General features: G+C 55.6%; 2 protein-coding genes across 2 annotated transcripts; one reads left to right on the top strand and one right to left on the bottom strand.

Annotated features, from left to right (window-relative positions):
* The first annotated feature begins 1,701 nt into the window (after positions 1–1,701).
* REC8 (REC8 meiotic recombination protein) lies at positions 1,702–8,103 on the top strand. The gene is made up of 19 exons (XM_012559761.2): positions 1,702–2,169; positions 2,255–2,323; positions 2,462–2,604; positions 2,689–2,764; positions 2,863–2,983; positions 4,178–4,262; positions 4,606–4,685; positions 4,992–5,076; positions 5,258–5,288; positions 5,370–5,461; positions 5,631–5,680; positions 6,009–6,158; positions 6,499–6,565; positions 6,672–6,838; positions 7,042–7,090; positions 7,375–7,438; positions 7,572–7,691; positions 7,765–7,871; positions 8,012–8,103. The coding sequence occupies exons 1-19, from the start codon at positions 2,114–2,116 to the stop codon at positions 8,101–8,103; spliced, it is 1,704 nt and encodes a 567-aa protein (XP_012415215.1). The 5' UTR covers positions 1,702–2,113.
* Positions 7,914–18,839, bottom strand: IPO4 (importin 4). Its single transcript, XM_004390510.3, has 30 exons — positions 18,703–18,839; positions 18,536–18,622; positions 18,332–18,411; positions 18,203–18,244; positions 17,638–17,767; positions 17,372–17,551; positions 17,038–17,103; positions 16,825–16,926; positions 16,660–16,743; positions 16,255–16,419; positions 16,101–16,154; positions 15,834–15,943; positions 15,421–15,529; positions 15,122–15,251; positions 14,796–14,909; positions 14,585–14,698; positions 12,517–12,637; positions 12,249–12,360; positions 12,025–12,140; positions 11,852–11,929; positions 11,721–11,778; positions 11,512–11,617; positions 11,231–11,424; positions 11,042–11,089; positions 10,485–10,610; positions 10,169–10,377; positions 9,775–9,907; positions 9,587–9,691; positions 8,699–8,768; positions 7,914–8,584 (listed from the first exon to the last, which is right to left on the bottom strand). Exons 1-30 carry the CDS (start codon positions 18,835–18,837, stop codon positions 8,454–8,456), a joined length of 3,309 nt encoding a protein of 1,102 aa, XP_004390567.1. The 5' UTR covers positions 18,838–18,839; the 3' UTR covers positions 7,914–8,453.
* Between the last annotated feature and the right edge of the window lie 55 nt (positions 18,840–18,894).

Consider the following 18,894-nt stretch of genomic DNA (forward strand, 5'->3'; position numbering starts at 1 on the left):
GTCTAAAACACTCTTCCTCCAAGAAGGCACAAGACGTGTCCCCCCACCTGTTAAATGTGTCTGTTAAAATGTCATCTCTTCAGAGAAGGCTGAAGCACCCTATCTAAATACTGCTCTCCTATGCTGCCTAATTTTTCTTCATAGCACTGATCACCACCTGACATATTTCTGTTTCTCTACGTGGTTATCATCTCTCCTTCCCTACTCCATAAGGACAGAAACTTGTTTTATTCATTGCTGTATCCCAAGTACCTAGAGGAGTGCCTGGCACATACTTGCGGAATGAATGGATGAACGAGTGAATTGATTACTCTGTGTCCCTTGCTTATCTCCTAAACTAGGTTCTAAGCACCTTAAAGGCAGGTGCACCCACTTTCTCATCTTTGTGCCTCAAAGTGAGCACTTACAAATATTGACAACTTATGTATAGTGATTAAAACAATTTGTAAGTATCACGTAGAAGCCAATCTAGCCAAGCACAGTGGAACAGGACTGGAAGCACTGGAGTCCAGAGAGCGGAGTTCACAACCAGACTCTCACTAAGGAGCTGTGTGGTTTGGGAGGGTCTGTGTGGGCCTGTTTTCTCCTCTGAAAAGGCAGGGCTTGGACTAGATGATTTCTAAATCCCTTTCAGCTTTGACATTCTGTGGCTGTAAGTTTAGGGCAACTACATGTTCATTTGACAAATATTTACTGAGCTAGGTGCCAGGTATTGGCTGAGAAAGACAGGACCCCTGAACTCAAGAGCTCCCAGATGGAAGGAGGACAAGATAGGGTCAGCTCAGCTGCAACAAAGAGCACAAGGTCTTCTGGAGTCAAAGTGGGGAAGGGCATTCTAGCCAAAAAAATGACTGTGCAGAGGCAGGAGGCATGGGGATGAGGGGGTTTGTAACTGCAGTGCAACCACACAACTTAATTTCACACAAAGAATGAGACAAATGAATAGCTTTTGTAGGCTGACAGCTATGCCCTGAATTCAAGGACAGTCTATTTCAGCCAGAAGAACATTCACAACTCAGAATGACCGGATGGGGCACGCCTACAACCCTGCAAGTTCTCTGGCTGCTTCATGTGCGATCTGACTTCCCCATTGACCTGTGCCTTGCCGAGTCTATCTCACACCGTTTCTACCTCCCCAGCACACCACAGGCAATGGGCTGGGCACAAAGTCAGACAATTAATTACTGCCTGATAGAATTTGGCGGGAAGGGCAGGGTCCAACCCCAGGTCAGGCGCCTTACATCTTGGCCCGCTGAACAGGGTCAGGGCGGTTGCCCCCTACATGACCCCGACCACCCCTGCTGAACTGCTGTTGTTACCAGGCCCCCTGCGGCGGAGAGGCTGGGATTTGCTCCCTGCACATTGGTCAGCGGGGTAGCACCTCGGAGAAATGCTTGTTACTGGAGGCAAGGAGGAAAGCCCATTGGTCAGGACACCTCACAATGGCCCCGGCAGCGCGCAGGTTCTTCCGATTGGTTCGCTGCTGTCTCCAGCGACCCACGTGGCCTCGAACCCCAGCAGGCTGCTTCGCGGCCAACCCAACTCCTGCTCCCCATTGGCTGTTCTGAGGGTGTCCGCCCTCAAATAAGAAGCGAGATGCAGAGCACCTGAGCGCTCACTCCCTGAGGCGGGATCTAGTCCTGCAAGGGGGCGTCCCAGGACGGAGACTGCAGGTGCCTACGTTGCGTGCAAAGACAGGAACTCGGCATCTCCAGAGGCTGGGAAGGAAGGTCTACTGCGGAGGACACCCGTTCTCCCTTGGGACCTGGGCTGGGGCTCAGCCCTTGGGGAGCCCAGCGTCTCCAGCCTGGCACCCAACCCGGAAAGGTCCAGTAAGTAAGTTCAAAGTACCCACATGGAGTGCGAACCCACTCAGGGCCACGGAGAGGGGCATTCCCCACTCCTAAGTATCGAGTCTGTGTATCTATTTATCTCAATTGTTTATCCGCAGATTGTTTATCAGTTCATTTACTTGGTTTTCTGGGTCCACCCTGAGCGCCGCTTGTCCAAATCCGTCTCTCCGACGGCTTTGGGAAAGCCCGAGCCCTAAAGAATTCGGATTGAGATCCGAACGGAGGATTGGTGGAGATAAGGGTGAAACCACAGAAGAAAGATGTTCTACTACCCCAACGTGCTTCAGCGGCACACGGGCTGCTTCTCCACCATCTGGTAAACGCGGGACCGGGGTGGGAGCCCTCCGAAAGGGGTGCCAGGAATCTCATTCTGACGCTCCCCCGACCCTACCCCACTCCAGGCTGGCAGCTACCCGCGGCAGCCGCTTGGTGAAGCGGGAATACCTGAAGGTGAACGTGGTGAAGACCTGGTAAGGCCCAGAGAAGGGAGGAGAGGCCTGGTGCCTGAGTGGGTCAGGGAATGGCTGGGGTGGGCAAGGCTGTGGGGCTGGTCCTCTGTGCAGCGATGAGCAGCAAGGAAATCCTCCGTTATGTGAAACCCCTCCTAGTGAGGAAATCCTCAATTACGTGATGGTTCGAGCGGAGCCCCCACAGCCCGGCCTGCCGCGGCCCCGCTTCTCCCTCTATCTCTCAGCCCAGCTCCAGATAGGTGTGATCCGGGTCTACTGCCAACAATGCCAGTACCTCGTGGGTAAGGCGGGAAGCCCAGGAGATGGGACAGAGCAGAGGGGCCCTGGGCTGCCTGGCTCCTGGCGCTGACCCTCCCTGCCCACAGAAGACATCCAGCACATCCTGGAGCGCCTGCATCGTGCTCAGCTGCAGATCCGCATTGATATGGTAGAGCTTGACCTGTGAGTGTCCCCCTGGGACGGAGACCACCCAGCCTTTGGTGGCAAGCCCACATGCTTGGCCTCTGCCTCAGTCCTTCACAGCCCACTCTCTCCTCCAGACCCAGCCTGCTGCTGCCTAGCCGCCTGGCCATGATGGAAACCCTGGAAGATGCTCCTGACCCCTTTTTTGGGATGATGTCTGTGGATCCCCGACTTCCCAGCCCCTTTGAGATCCCTCAGGTAGGGCTCAGTCTCCTAGAACACCTCAAACTCATGAAGTGACAATGCAGAAGGGGAGGGCTATCTCTGTGCCAGTCTGGCAATAGTTTAGGGGGAGGGGGCCTGCTGTAGCTCTCCCCCACAGGAGACGGTGGGCCCGTTCGGGTAAAGCCCCCTGCACTTATCCATTCAGGCCAACCTGCCAGGATGGTCTCTCCACAGGAGGTAGCTCCTGTCCCTGCTCATCTCCACACTGCTCCCGCTGCCAAGACCCTAATCCAGGCCCTCATCATCTCTCTGCATGGGGCTTCTCTACCCGTGTCCTCCTCCAAATGATTCTCCACACCCCTCCACAGCTTAGATAATGTCACCCCGTCCCTTTGAATATACCTCCAGTGGCTCCCAACCGCAATCAATAATAGCATTTGGGGCTCTCCATACCCTGGTCTGGAGCTAGCCTTCTCTAGACATCTCTCAACACGTCCTCTGGATATCCGGGGCTTCCAAACACCAGTCTGTCCCCTAGGCCCCACATTCACATTTTCCCCCCTAGCTCAAATGGTCATCCCGCATGCTCTACTAGTCACATCGTACATGTCCATACAGACCTGGTTCACATGCTGCCCTTTTTCATGCTTTTATCCCACCCCCAGCAGGAACCAAATGCGTTCCGGAACTCCAGGCATTGTTGTTGTTCTTAGGTGCTGTTGAGTCAGTTCTGACTCATAGCGACCCTATAGGACAACGTAGAACTGCCCCATAGGGTTTCCAAGGAGTGGGTGGTGGATTTGAACTGCTGACCTTTTGGTTAGCAGCTGAGCTCTTAACCATTATGCCACCAGGGTTCCCCAGGCATTATCAGAGCCGTGTTTTACCTTTTGTGTTGACTCTTGTTGGGGTTGTATACAAACCTGACTCCCTGCTAGACCGTATACTCCACAAGGTCAAGAGTCTTTTCTGTTCACCTCTGTCCCCCATGACACTTGACATAAGGGTGCAGTGCTTGTTGCATAGATAGACAAAACCCAAATGATGGGGGGGGCCGAGAAGGAAGGAAAAGAGACAAGATGGGGAGTGGCTGATTGATGTTAATGCCACGAGAATTAGACATAAAAGAGTATTACTGTCTACTGTCTGAATATTTAAGGTTGTGAAAGTAGAAAGGCAGGGGGCAGATGCTGAATCCTGTCTTTTGTCCCCAATCCCTTCCCAAAGATTCGACACCTCTTAGAGGCTGCAATCCCAGAGAGAGTTCTTGAGGAGATCCCTCCTGAAGTCCCTATAGAGCCTAGGAAGCCAGGTGAGCACAGAGAACCTTCTTTCTGGTGAGAGACATAAGGCCCAAGAGCTGAGAAAATGACTATCTTCGAGCTTTCCCTGAAGGGGCACTTTATGTGTGTAAACTCACCACTGCTTCACAAGAGTCTTATGAGGTCTGAATTTTTATCCCCATTTTACAGATGAGGAAAGTGAGGCTAACAGTTGTTAAGCACTGTTCCCGGGGTCAGATTGCTAGAGACTGGCATGGGCCTGACTAGAACACAGGTTGACTTTATGCCAGAGTCCCTGCTTTTGCCTCATTGCATGGATGTGGGGTCCTGGAAAGGAGCAGAAGAGTTAGTGTGACTCCTCTGACCCTCCAGACAGGATGTTGGGTATTGTGCTCTCTCCTGAGGCCATCACCCTCCCGGAGGCAGAGCCCATACAAATACTGCAGATCGAGGTGAGTGGTCCCCCGCATGTACAGCCTGTCGCCCAAGTCCTGCTTCTGACAGCCCAGTCCCCGCTACATCTACTTCTCTCTGTCCCCAGAGTCCTGCTTCTGACAGCCCAGTCCCCGCTACATCTACTTCTCTCTGTCCCCAGAGTCCTGCCTTCTCCATCTCCATTTCTGCACTCCCTGCCTGGCGCTAGAGCACCCAATGGGCTTCCTCCTGGCCCTGTAGCATGCCTTGGGCCCTCCTGGATCCGCTTGCCTTTTTCAGAAATGGGATCAAGTCCCCTCCCCTTGCTATCCTTCTCCCAACAGGATGAACGAGACCTCGCTGAGGTCAGCCGCCAAGAGCTTGACCTGCTGATGGCTGAGGAAGATGAAGCCATCTTGTTAGAAGAGCGTCTGCGTGCCAGGCTTCTCTGGAGGCGTAGGGCGCGCCCGGCGCTGGAAGGTTAGGCCCCTGGCATGGGCGGTCTAGGACTGGGCAGTGTCCAGTCTCGTCTCTGCTCTTCTCCTAAGCCCTGGTCCTCTCTCTGCAGAGTTCAAGGAGGAGCCCCGGGCCCCAGAGGGTGAAATCACAGTTCCCCCGCTCTCGCCTCCAGTGCCTGCACAGTAAGGGCGGGAAACCCTGGGCCAGGCAGGGGCCAGTGCTGTGGGTGGGTGTCCTGATTTTTCTTGTCCCTTTCCCCTCAGGGTGGAAGGGGCAGAAGAGCTACTTCCAGGCCAGGCCCTGGTCCCTGAGGAGCTGAAGCTGGCACCCTGGGAGCCCGGGGCTCTGGTCACTGGTGAGTGCCCACTGTGCCCGGGCTCTCCTCAGAGCACCTGCACAACTGCTGCAGATAGGGGCCCTGTGTTCCAACTTGCTTAAGGGAGGGCCCTCCAGCTTCTTGCCTGGGTGGCTGCAAGGGTGAAGGGGCCTGTGGGACAGAGCTGGGACCTAAGGTGTTGTTGCAGAGGTGACCCCTCCCCAGGAGCTGCGTCTGCCAGCCCCACCCAGTCCAGAGGTGAGTAGTGTCCCTTCCCAGCCTCCTTCTCTTTGCCCTCCTTCCAGAGGTGCTTCCCCAAGCCCAGACAACTGCTACATGGGACTTTTGCGCAAATTAGTGAGAGGTGCTCTTTGCCAATCCCTCATTTTATCCAGCGCCTGCTCACTCCCTGCCCAGATGGGTACCACATGCAGCCTATGGGCTGCACCGCTGCGAAGGCCCTGCCCCAGCCCTTCCCAGGGCACCTGTACGTGTGGGCACTTGGGGCTGTTTGCAGTCCACCAGGATGACAGGAAAAGAAGTAGTGGGCAGCTTTGCCTCCACCTCACCTTCCCTCCCCACTCAGCGGAAGAGACCCCCAGTCTCCCCACCTCCTGGGATCCCACCTGCTCGGCGCCGCCGTCGCCGCCCGTTATTGTTCTGGGACAAGGAGACTCAGATCTCCCGGCAGAAATTCCAGGAACAACTGCAAACCAAAGCCCACTGCTGGGAATGTGTGAGTGCCGGCCCTGTGGAAGGATGAGGGACGAGGGGACCGGGAAGGCCTGGGGGAGCACTGGAAATTTGATGGAAAACTCGGCTCCATCCCCTGTAAGTGTAGGTAGGTGATGTGGGTTTGTACACCCACAATTCTCCATGCTCTTTTAGTGATCTTGCCGAGCACATCCATGGGCACCAGATTAAAAAGTCCTACTCTTAGTCATGATAGGTGCAAGCAAGGGTGTGAGCCTGAAAGAGGCAGTAGGTCAGAGGCCCCTGGAATAATGACAGAGGTGGATTGAGGGTAGAGAGGAGTGGTTCCCTCATAAGTGGGTTTCTGGCCTCCCACCCCACAGCCCATGGTGCAGCCTCCTAAGAGGACGACCATGAGCCCTGCCGAGCTGTTCCGAACTCCGACTCACCGTAAGAAGAGTGGGGGTTGGATACTGAGGACCCTCTGAACCCATATTCCTCACCTCCTGGTGTTTCTCATCCCTGGAGCCCTGATCCCACTGCCCCTTATCGCCAGCTGACTGGCTACCCCCAGAACTACTAGCTTTCTGGACCCGCTGTGCCCAGCTGCCCCCAAGAGTGCTCAGACGCAGGCCACCCCGGGAGCCTGAAGAGGAGGCTGCTGAAAGGGAGGCAGCAGCTGAGGTGGAAAGGAGAAAGACTGAAGCTCTGAGTGATATTGAGGTAACTGCACCCTCACTCCTTCCTGAAGACCCTACGCTCTGCTCTGCTCTGAGCTCCCAGCCATGGAAGCAAGCTCACTAGTCTTGCACCTTCTGAGGCCCAATACCCTGGTCCTGGGCAGCAGGAAGGGGGCATGTGCCAGGTCCCCAGAGCCAGGGCTTCTGTGATACTTGGTGCCTTAGTTCTCTCTCTGCCGTCCCCAGGTCCTGAGGGAGGCCCAGGAGCCCAGTGGTCCCCTCATGCTGTCTTTAGGTAAGGCTGAGGGAAGGGTAAGCCCTGGAGAAGAGGGGCAGTGGAGACCATCACTGAGCACTGTCCCAGGAAACTGATTTCCAGCCTGCTGACATTGTGTTTATTAGAGCAAGGCATTGTAACATAAGGAAACTCGAACTGGGGTCTTCTCAGTTCTCCCACCTGAAGCTCTAACAAGTCACTTCACCGCTCTGGCTTCCAGTTGGACCAGGTGGCCCCAAGGTCCCAACTGCTCAGATCCAAGCAGAACCCCACCCCCCAGCACTTTTCCCTCCCCCCAACAGAGCTCTCCATAGAAGCTGCTGAGGAGGAGTCCCGCATCAGCCTCATCCCGCCCGAAGAGCGGTGGTAAGCAGCCAGGCTCTGTCCATTTGGGTTCGCAGCACTGGCCAGGTGGGGAAATGCTGGGATGGTTATGCCCCTTGTCACCATTATGGGTGCCACCCTCCCTCCTCTCTACCTGGCTCCCATGTTCTCCTAGGGCCTGGGCTGAGGCAGAGCGACCAGAGCCTGTGTTGCCCGAAATCCCTGAGGTGCCTGTGGAGATGCCTCTGGAGCTGCCCCCAGAGCCTGAGCTTCTTTCACTGGAGGCTGTGCACAGGTACTAGGAAGGGGGTGCCTCCCTGCGATGGACCTGGGCTGTGGCCTCAGTTAATGGTTCCTGATCCCTACAGGGCTGTGGCACTGGAGCTGCAGGCCAACCGGGAGCCCGACTTCAGCAGCCTGGTGTCACCTCTCAGTCCCCGCAGGACAGCAGCCCGGGTTTTCTACCTGCTCCTGGGTGAGCGTGGGGACTTGTGTGTGCATGTATGTGTGTACACGTGTAGGGTGGGGGACACATGGGCCAGAGGCTGCTGTAGGGACCAAAGTGGGGCAGGGACAGAGTGCCCTGACCTTGCCCTTGCCTCCCCTCCTGCCCAGTGCTCTCAGCACAGCAGATTCTTCGTGTGGAACAAGAGAAGCCATATGGGCGCCTCTTGATCAAGCCAGGACCCCGATTCTACAGTGGTTAGAGCCCATTTACAAAGCTGCCAAGAAACCGGCTACATTAAACCATGTCCTGCCTTACTGGGCCCTACCTGCCTCCTTTCTGAATGCGCATCTCCATCCTTCCTGCCCTCAGAGCTACTGTGCAAGCAGAAGACTGCCTTTATTACAGCATGATGTCAAGACTCCATTTGTGTTGTCCCACAGTATAACAAGTCCACCCCCAGGGACACCCCTGTAAGGTAGCAAACAGGGCTGAGACTCCCAGTGGGCATGAGGTGCAGAATCTTTGGTAAGGTGCAAGCTGGAACTAGGCTGAAAAGTGGTCTTGAGGCTTGGGCTGCTCTATTCTTCTGGCCTGGCCACAGCCCACAGTCTAGGTGAAGCTCAGAATGGTCTGGAGCTCCTGAGCCTTGTTACCAGGCAGCGAGCCCAAGGCTGTCTGGAAGCTGTCAGCGTGCTGTTCGGCCAGGAAGGTCAGGAGAAGCAGCAGTGCGGACTTGGCCTCTGGGTAGAGAGAGCAGAGGGAGAGGTCTCAGAGGACCAACACCTAACCCCTTGCTCTCAGGCCCTCTGGGCCTGCTGCTCCCCACCTCCCCAAGCCCCGCCTGCCACACTCACCTGCTGGGATCTTGACGTCAGCCAGAACCAGGCTGCAGATGCGCAACAGCTCAGGAGCCACATCAACAACCTGTGGGAAAGAATGGCAGACTTGGGCAGTAGTACTCCTGAGCCTTAGGACTGGGCAAGGGAGTGGGGACAGAGGTTCCAGAGGCAGTGCTACCTCTCCCAGACGGACTGGAAGGCAGGGCTAGGGTAGACACCACAGGGAGGTAGAGTCTCCCACTAGGGCTGCTTGAGCCTGATACACTGATTCACAGGCAGCAAAACAATATGAGAAGGGCCAGTGGGACATGGTGATAATACAGTTTTCTTGGAAGGGACAGGGGATGTGACCAAAGGTAACTGAAGTTATGGCCTCAAGACCAAAAGCCCACCCACCCAGTAGCTCCAACAACACACTAGTCTTTAAAGGGGCAAGACAAAGGACAGACACAGGAACAGTGGGACGTAAGTCCAAACCTAGTGGTACAGACAAAATCTCACCCAGAGAGCAGAGCTCTGACTGAAACATATGGTGGGGTGGACCAGAGGTACCCAGAGCTCCACGGAGTACAGCTGAACAAGCCCTGGTCTAAGAAAGCAGCCTAGGAAAACTACAACTTCTGAGGCAGGCCAGATGGTAGAAATGGCCAGAAAGGATGGCACCTGCCTGAGGAAAAATGCTCCGTGGAGAGGAAGCCCCTCCTCTCCCATTACAGAACTGGCTGCCAACTCTTGCGGGTGATAGACAAATGAGAACATGGTGAATATGGAAGAGTGTCTAATGACAGCTTAAATTGTCATTCTGTGTCAGCTACAACTGGCGCCAACTCTGCGTCTGAGACCAGAGCATCACGTTTCCTCTGAGGGCCTGTGGAAGCTGCAGCCACCCAGCACCACTGTTACCTGGTTAGGGCTGCTCTGGTAGAGAAAGCTGAAGAGATGCCCAATGGTGACCCACTCCTCCAAGTCCTCCTTCAGTGGTAGGGCATGCAGCAGGGCAGCCAGCACCTGGACACACAGATGCCTCAGGCCCATCTGCCCTGCTCCCCGCCCCATCCTTCCTGGCCCTGCCTAATGCTCCCACCCCTCACCTGGGGCTCCGGTTTCCTTGTGGGACTGGCCATCAGCAGGCGGGCAAGGGCCCCACAGATGTTGTCACGGACACGATCATGGCGCTCCCGTGCTAAGAGGGGCAACAGGAGCCCCAGGAGCTTGGGGAAGTGTCTGGTCCACAGTCAAGGAACAGGCACACATATACAGGCAGACCTCTCCCATCCCCGGGCCGGTAGTGCAAGAATGGGCCACAAAGGCAGACCTCTCCCATCCCCAGGCCCACAGGGTAGGAACAGGCATACACAGGCAGACTTCTCCCAACCCCAGACCCGCAGTGCAGGAACGGGCACACACAGGCAGACCTCTCCCATCCCTGAGCCCCAGTGGCAGCCTGCAGCCCCATCCTCAGCCCCTCCTGCAAGCTGAGGATACTCCTGGGCAGGGCGGCCCCCATGCTCTGCCAGCACTCCCAGCCCAAAGATGGCATTGCTCCGCACCTCGGGGTCTGCCTCCCGTGTGGTGCTCAACAGCACGGGGAGCAGCCGAGAGACAAACTGAGCTGAGGCGGCACCCAGTCCCTGAATGGACTCTGCCAGTGTCCCCATTGCAAAAGACTTCTCTGCCACTGTACAGCCCTGTTTCTGGTGAGGGTGGGTAAGGAGTGCAAGTCAGCCTGGGACTTGGACAAACATAGGGGGTTGGGCACAGGGGAGGAATGGGTTTCAGAGTCAGCAGACGGAGCACTCACTGTCTTGCATAGCAATAACGGCAAAAAGCCAGCAAAGAAGGGGGCAAAGGCGTCTCCCCCAGCCGCAGCTGCCAGGGCAGGGATGGCCTCTCCAGCGTGCTCTAACAACATGGTGTCATATTCAGCCTGTGGAGCCAGGTTGGGGGCTGAGCTCCAGGGCCAGCTCCATGACTGAGCACCTTCCGACCACACTCCACCACTGGCCCCAGGTGCCCCCAGGTTGCTGCCCGTGGTTGACAGGACCCAGCCCTCCCAGGCAGGGCTTTCCCATATCCCAGCTTCTTCTCCTGGCCATCCCACTCCCACCCATCATTCCAGGCCTTCCCAGGACCCCCACCTCTAGGAAGCCTTCCCCAGATGCCCCAGTGCAAACTGCTCTCCTTCTATTAACTCCCACTGGCTTGGTGGGATCAGAGTTAAGTCATTCTGAGCCCTCACCCGTCTCTTTTAGCGGCTCGGACTCCCCTAAGGCCAAGCCCAACTGCACTGTCCACCCCTACCCCCGTGAAAACTAACCTGGCTGCCTAGTCCCCAGAGTTTTCACCCGTAGCTCTCACCTGGTCCTCCTTCTCTTCTTCCACCTCATCAGTGTCCTGGCAGGCTGTCTGTGGGCAGAGGTAGCTCAGCTCAGCCCAGCTCTCCTGCCTTCTCCTTTCCATGGGGTGGGGCGCTGGACTTGCAGCCTCTGAATGCCCCCACCTGGAGCCAGGGTAGTTCCTCTCCCTCAGCCCACCTGCCTTGCTCACCTTCCTCTGCAGCACGGCTTTGAGCACACTACAGAGCTCAGCAAGGCGCCCAGGGGGCTGCAGCACAAGGGTCCCACAGCTGCGCAGCACACTCGTCAGCGCCTCCAGTATGGACATCACCACCTGGCGCTCCCGCTCCCCACTGATCGCCTGCATGTAAGATGACACCACCCGGGCCAGGACAACCTGCAGAGCTGAAGACATCACTGGCTGAAGCCCTGGCCAGCCCTGTCCCACATGCTTCCACAGCCCCCAGCCTGGGCCTAGCCACCCCTTCTCACCAGCAGAGGTGGGTTCCGAGGAGCAACTTTGACAGGCTTTGTGCAGCGCACAGCAGAACTGACCCAGGGCCTCATGTGCCGCTTTCCGCACATTCAGGTGAGGGCACTATGGGATGAGGGAGGTAGCAGAGCATACCTGCTGTGTGCAGGGTGAAGCCAGGGTCCCTAGCCCGCAGACCCCACCCACCCCTGCCCACTGGCCCACTCACCTCCAGCAGCTTGAATACTTCTTCAAAGACACTCTCCATGTAGGGAAGGAAGGCCACACTGTGGACACACACAGTCATGGGGAAGGGGCTCCTAGGTGGGTTCCCAAGGCCAGAGAAGGGACAATGCTCACCTGGTGTTCACAGAGATCTCCCCCAGGGCTGCACAGGTATCTTCCTTCTCATCAAAGTAGGCATTCTCCACGCTGTACCTGTGAGTAAGGTAGGAAGGCAGTGGTCATCAGGCACTGGGTCTTCATCCAAAATCAGTCTTGATTCCTCTGACCAGCGTAGCACCCCTCCGCACCCTGAGATCTCTGAGTCCTCCTCCTCTTCCACGTCTTCGTCCATGAGCTCCTCCTCCTCCTCCCCATCACTCTCATCGTCAAACAGAAGGAAGGAGCTGCTGCCGTCATACTGAGGCTGGACGTAGAAGGTACAGAAGGGACTTGAGCTCAGCTGGGCCCAGGAGACAGGCCCATCCCAGGCTGGCCCTGCCCAACAACCCAGCCACCCACTGCCCCAGCTCACCACAATGCCCTCAGTGGAGCGCAGTGACAACAGCATGAGCGTGGTGATTTGTGGCAGGTAGGGGGCCAGGCCCTCCCCCAACAGCCCTGATAAGGCTGCAAACAGGCTGTACCTGGTGGAGGCAGGTGGAGGCTGTACAGTTCTGTCAGCTATAGCAGACAGGGTGGGGGAGCCCGGGGAAACCTGGCTATGGTCCAGAAACAGAAGACTGGGACCCCGGTGGGGCGGGGGCGGGTGGGCATTTGGAGTAGAGTCAGGGGTCACTCACGTGCAGCGCCGCAAATCAGGATCGTCTACCTGGTCACATAGGCCCAGCCCCAGCTGGCAGCACTCCTCAGCCAGGGGCCTCATGGGCTCCCCCACTGCTCGTGCCAGCACCCCCAGCGTCTCTGTGGGGCAAGGGCTTGGTTAACACTGGGGTGTGCTGCTGGGCTGGAGGTGGGCAGGGCCAAGACCTGGGGACCAGAGTTGGCAGCTGGGGAGATTCAGAAATTCCACCCTAAAAAATTTTTGGCTATGACGTATCTGACAAAGGCCTAATCTCTAAAACGTATAGGAAAATCCAACACCTCTACAACAAAAAAACAAATAATCCAATCAAAAAATGAGTAAAGGATATGAACAGACACTTCACCTAAGAAGATATTCAGGTGGCTACAGACACATGAGGGAATGCTCGCGATCATCAGCCATTACAGAAATGCAAATCAGAACTACAATGAGATACCATTTCACCTCGACATTACTGGCACGAATCAAAAAAACAGAAAATAACAAACGTTGGAGAGGTTGCAGGGAGATTAGCACTCTTATGCACTGCTGGTGGGAATGCAAAATGGTACGACCATTTTGGAAAACGATATGGCACTTCCTTAAAAAGCTCGAAATAGAAATACCATACAATCCAGCAATACGACTTGTAGGAATGTATCCTACAGAAATAAGAGCTGTCACATGAATAGACATATGCACACAACCATGTTCACAGCAGCATTATTCACAGTAGCAAAAAGATGGAAACCACCTAAGTGCCCATCAACAGATGAATAAACTATGGTACATACACAAAATGGAATACTATGCAACCATAAAGAACAATGACGAAACTGTAAAACACCTTACAACATAGATGAATACGGAAGACATTATGCTGAGTGAAATAAGTCCATCACAAAAGGACAAATACTGTATGAGACTAGTATTATAAAAACTCAAGAAAAAGTTTACACACAAAAAGAATGATCTTTAATGGTTACAAGGGAGGGGAGGGGTGGGGAGAGGAAAACACTAACTAGACAATAGGTAAGTGATAACTTTAATGAAAGGTAAGACAACACAATTTGACCAAGGCAAAGTCACAGAAACTTCACAGACACATCCTAACTCCCTGAGGGACCGAGTTACTGGGCTGAGGGCTGGGGTCTGGGGACCAGGGTCTCAGGGAACAGCTAGCTCAACTGGCATAACATAGTTTACAATGAAAATGATCTACATCCAACTGAGATGAGTAGCGTCTCGGGTTTTAAAAGCCTGCAAGCGGCCATCTAAGATAGATCTAATGGCCCCATCCTGGCTGGAACAAAGGAGAATGAAAAAAACCAAAGACACAAGGAAAAGGTTAGTCCAAAGAACTAATGGACCACAACTACCACAGCCTCCACCAGACTGAGTCCAGCACAACTAGATGGTACCCAGCTACCACAAGCGACTACTCTGAAAGGGATCACAATAGAGGGTCCCAGGCAGAGGGGGAGAAAAATGTAGAACAAAATTCAAATTCATAAAAAAAGATCAGACTTACTGGTCTGACAGAGACTGGATAAACCCAAGAGTATGGCCCCCAGATACCCTTTTAACTCAGTACCGAAGTCACTCCTGAGGTTCACTCTTCAGCCAAAGATTAAACAGGTCTATAGAGTGAACAATAACACATGTGAGGAATGTGCTTTGTAGTTCAGTCATGTATACGAGACTAAATGGGCACACCAGAACAAAAGCAAAGAGGAGAAGGCAGAATCAACAGGAAAACTGGACGAAAGGAAACAAAGAACCTGGGGTGAAGAAGGGGAGAGTGCTGCCACATCACAGGGTTGACAACCAATGTCACAAAACAATTTGTGTATTAACTGTTTAATGAGAAACTAATTTGCTCTGTAAACTGTCACCTAAAGCACACGTGAAAAAAGAGAAATTCCACCCTACTTCGAGATACAGCATAGAGGAACAGCGTCTTTGATGAAAGGACAACACCTGTACTGGCTGGGGGCATGCTCTATGAACACCAGGTGAGCATCCCCTTACCTGGCACTGGGACCCGCCGAGAAGCCCTTACTCACCCAGGCTCTGGATCTGCACAGGCTGAAGGTCCTCGTGGCCTGTCAAGAGGAACTCCTGCAGGTGCTCCACAATAGTGGGGAAGTAGGGTAGCAGGGAGGCCTGGGCAGCTGTGGCTGCAGGATGGACAGACAGAATTAGTGTTGGAGGGGGGCCAGGACCATCTGCACAGGCTCTCCAGATGAACCTTGCGCCCCACCTCCTTCTCCTCACCAATGGCCCCCAGGGCGCTCACAGCCAGCTCCTTGGCCCGGGGGCTGCTGGGGTTCCTCAGAGGCTGCAGCATACAATCCATAAGTTCCGGAAGGTAGGGTTGCACCTTGGGCCCTGTGGGAGAGAGATCCTCTCACAACCAACCCAGATTTTCTCTCTTCTTGATGCCCACAACTCCCTCCAGACTGACCTCGTTGTGGCCCCTGCCATACAACCACCCCCACCCTCTGTCCCCAATGCAGGCAGCGATTCAGGGAGTGGCACACCTTGCCCCTTTTCAGCCAAAGGTGCAGCAAACCCCTTCCAACCTCCGCCCCCATCACTACCTAAGTTCTCCACAAAATTCTCCAGGGCATAGCAGGCCTTGGCTAGGTGGTGTGCGTGTCCAAGTGGCACTGACTTCAGGTAGGCAAGAAGCAGCGGCATCACCTGTCCTGAATAGCTGCTGATATGGGGCTGAAGGAAGGAGAAAGAGGGTCTAAGTCAGGCTCAGCCATAGGGTACACACTTGAGTGCCAAGCCAGGAAGGATGTTTAAGTAGGAAATGAAAGCTGAGGGCAGCACGGTCAGTCCTGGGGATGGGCGGGGACTGAGGTGGCCGCTGCCCACGTTCAGCCTGGCTGACCTGCAGGTTCTCTGAAAACTGGCCCAGGGCAAACAACGCAGCATTGCGCACAACTTGGGATGGGTCCTCCAGGCCCTCGCACACGATCTGCAGCAGTGGGGGCAGCAGTCTGGATGGGAGCAGGATGAGAAGACGGAGTCGGAGGAGGCAGGACCCAAGAGCCCCAGGCTGGCCTGTTCTCTTTGTTTCCCCTGGGAAAACCAAAGCTTCCTCTGTCACCAGATGGTGGGCACCAATCCCTTGGCCCCTGTGGTTGAGGTGACTATCTAATTTATCTTCCAAATCAGAACACATTTGAGAGTAGACAGGAACGCTACTGATAATTAGGCTGGAACAAGTATACACCAGGACTGCCCTAGGATGTGTGGTCCTCCTCCCCATGGGCCCCCTCATCCGGGTGGGGGAATACACACCTCTGCCTGATGTGGTCGCCAGCTCCGTCAGACAGCACGGCCAGTACCAGGAGCCCAGCCTTGCGCTGGTATGGGCTCTCACTCTGCAAGGCCTCTTCCAGCATGGGCATCTAGGGAGGCACATGGCACTTACCTGAAACCCCAGCAAGAGCCTGCCAATTCCTGCAGCAACAGGCCCTTCACACCTACCGGAGCCAAAACATCCCTGGCCTTGAGGGACTAGGTGCACCTGCAAATAGGTGTGCCAGAAGGCAAAGCCACACTTACCAGCTGGAGACAGAGCTTCTCGGGGGGCAGGTGTAGTGCCAGCATGTCCATGACCTGAGAAAGAAGGTGGGGATTTTTCTTGACTCCACTTCTGCCTCACCAACTTCCCACAGCAATCTAACACCCCACACCATGGCCCTGTCCTGTGTCCCACCTGTACGGCAAAATGCTTGGGAGTCTCTCCCACCAACCCAATCTCCAATTCTTCATCTTCCGAATCCTGGTCCTCGGGATCCAACTGGCCCAAGGGGGGCTCGGCAGCCATAATGGGGAAAAGGGTGTGCAGCAAGGGTGGCAGCAGACGATTCTTCAGTAAGGCCTTGAGACGGAGAACAGAAGAGTGTCCCTAAGAATCTGCTCCCAAGATGGGCTCACGCTAAAATACCCAGCCTTCCAGGCCATAAGGGCCCTGCAAAAGATTCCCAATCTCCCAGCTGGAGTGAGGCCAAAGCTTAATCATTTCAGCCATGGTGCTTTAGATACTCTGAGGACAAAAACCCCATGAGTGAGACTAAGAGTGGAGATGGGGGTGGGGTGATGTACATCAGAGAGCACTCACCTTGCTCTTGACTTTGACCAAGAAAGTGAGGCAGCAAAGAATACGCACACGTACTGCATCACCCAGGGCCGTGTTTCCAGCCACCTGCCCAGAAACTAAGAAGAATCAGAGACAGGCAAACTCCCAGCAGAACATGCAGCAAGGGCAAGCCCACCCCAGTCTCACCGCCAGGCAGAATGCGAGGACCTCAGAGAGGTGGGGGGTGATAATGGGCACCTCTGACTCCAGGAGCTCATCCAGGGCCTCTAGGGACTCACAGGCCTTTGCCTGACAGACATACAGAAGGTGAAGTCGCAGGATTACCATGCTTTTCTTCAGTGGACCAGGCTGGGTGCTCCTCACTCTCCTTCAAACAGAGCCCCGCCCACCTGTCCTCACCTCATCTATGGGAATGAGAGTCTGCACAGCCACGATGAGCTTCGGCACCAACATCCGCGCGAGAGGCTGGAGGACAGACACAAGATGAGACGAATCACAGAAACCATGGTGCAGCCTCATATCAGGTCCCAGAAGCTGGAAGCTTCCTCACAGCCTGGATTCTTGATGAGGAGGAGCCCAGGCACACCAGCAAGGCCCAACCACCCAGTCTCCCCTCTCGGTAGACAAGGACAAAAAGCAGGAAAAGAACGTAAAGCAACGCTGCAGCCTGCAAGAGTGAGGGCATGACAGCCCAAGGATGGAGAGCTGGGGAAGGTGAAGACCCACATCTCACCACATCATCAGTGCCAAGGTAGGTGGCCATGGTGGTCAGAGTGCGCAGGGAGTAGAAGAGCAGCCCAGGATTGCCCACTGCACCAAGGGTCTCGTTCAGAAGGTGAAGAAGCTCCCGGTGGTAGGGTCGGAAGGCTTCGGGTCGGGAGGTCACCACCACACTCAGCAACAAAAGTCCCATCTATCCAGGAGTAGCGGATGGAAGGGAGAAGCTGACATGCTTTACCCAGCCTTCAGTCTCTCCCTCCCACCATCGTGCAATGGTACCTCTCTCTCAGGGACATGAGGGCTGTGGGTACTGTGCTGAAGAAGCTGCATGAGCTGAGGCCAGGCCTCCAGGCCTTCCTTCCGAAAAATGGTGGCTGTGAGCTGGGCCAGGCTGAGTCTCACAGAGTGCCTGCAAACAGGAGAGACCTCCCACATCCCCCTCCAATACCCTCCTCCGCACATGCTGGCCCAGCTTCCCTGGGGCAGCCAGGAGAGAAACCCCCCAGATGTGGGCACAGGGTCTTTGCCAAGTTGGGACACAGGAGACAGTGGTTTGGAGGGAGCCCAGGAGCTCTGGGAGTGTGTAATCTGGTGAGCTAGCTCAGTCTCAGATTGAATTTCCATTCCATTCTTTTGACTCAGGTTTGGTAGATCATCATAGCCTATTCTCAAGAACTTTAGTTTTTAACACAGCTTTAGAATCCTTGCTCGACCCCCGGTCTAGAACAGAGGTTGTTGCCCCCCAAATCCCAGCTTGAAGCTGAAGGGAAGGCAGAAACCCAGAGAGGATCTCAGCCTGGAGTCGGTTAAGATCCAGAGAGGAGGCAGATAGGTAGGGACTTACTCCGTTTCTCTCTGCAGGGACGTCAAGACCGCGGACTTGAGACTGGAATACAAGCGGCAACTATTCAGTACTCTGGACCTGTGCAGGGGTCAAATTAACCCGGCCCCGCCCTCCCCAGGCCCAGCCCACCTCTCCCGAGGCTCCGCCACCAGCCGCCGCCAGCGAGTGTTCAGACGTCTGCGGGTCAGCACGGCCGCGAGCTGGCGAATCTAGGACGAGGAAGCAGGAGTGAGGGTCCAGACAGGAAGGCGCAGAGCGGGCTGCAGGGGGCGGGAGCTGCGGTTTGACCAGTGGCACTCTGGGAAGCGAAGCGGGAAGGGGCAGGGGCCTTACCTGGGGGTCGGCCGCCGAGGCCAGCAGGTTGCAGAGCAAGGGCAGGGCGGCAGGGTCCCGAAGAGCGATCTGGAGCTGCTCGGTGGCCTGGGGGAAGGCTGGGGGTCAGAGTCGGGCCTTTCTTGCCACCACCCGCTTGCCCTGGCCCGGCCCCGCCTGCCCCGTACCCGGCGGATGCGCTCGGTGTTTGGCAGTAGTAGCTCCCGTAGGATCTGCTCCAGGCCGGCAGGCTCCATGGCAGCAGGGTAGCTGCCGCTACTGGGCCGGGAGGAGGGAGAGGCAGCACGTGGAGGCGCTGACATCCACTTCCGGCGGAAAGGGCGTTGCTTCGCGCCCCTCCCGTCGCCGGGGTGATTCAA

The sequence above is a fragment of the Trichechus manatus genome, unplaced genomic scaffold (assembly GCF_000243295.1).
Source record: "Trichechus manatus latirostris isolate Lorelei unplaced genomic scaffold, TriManLat1.0 scaffold00305, whole genome shotgun sequence".
Taxonomy (NCBI): Eukaryota; Metazoa; Chordata; class Mammalia; order Sirenia; family Trichechidae; genus Trichechus; species Trichechus manatus.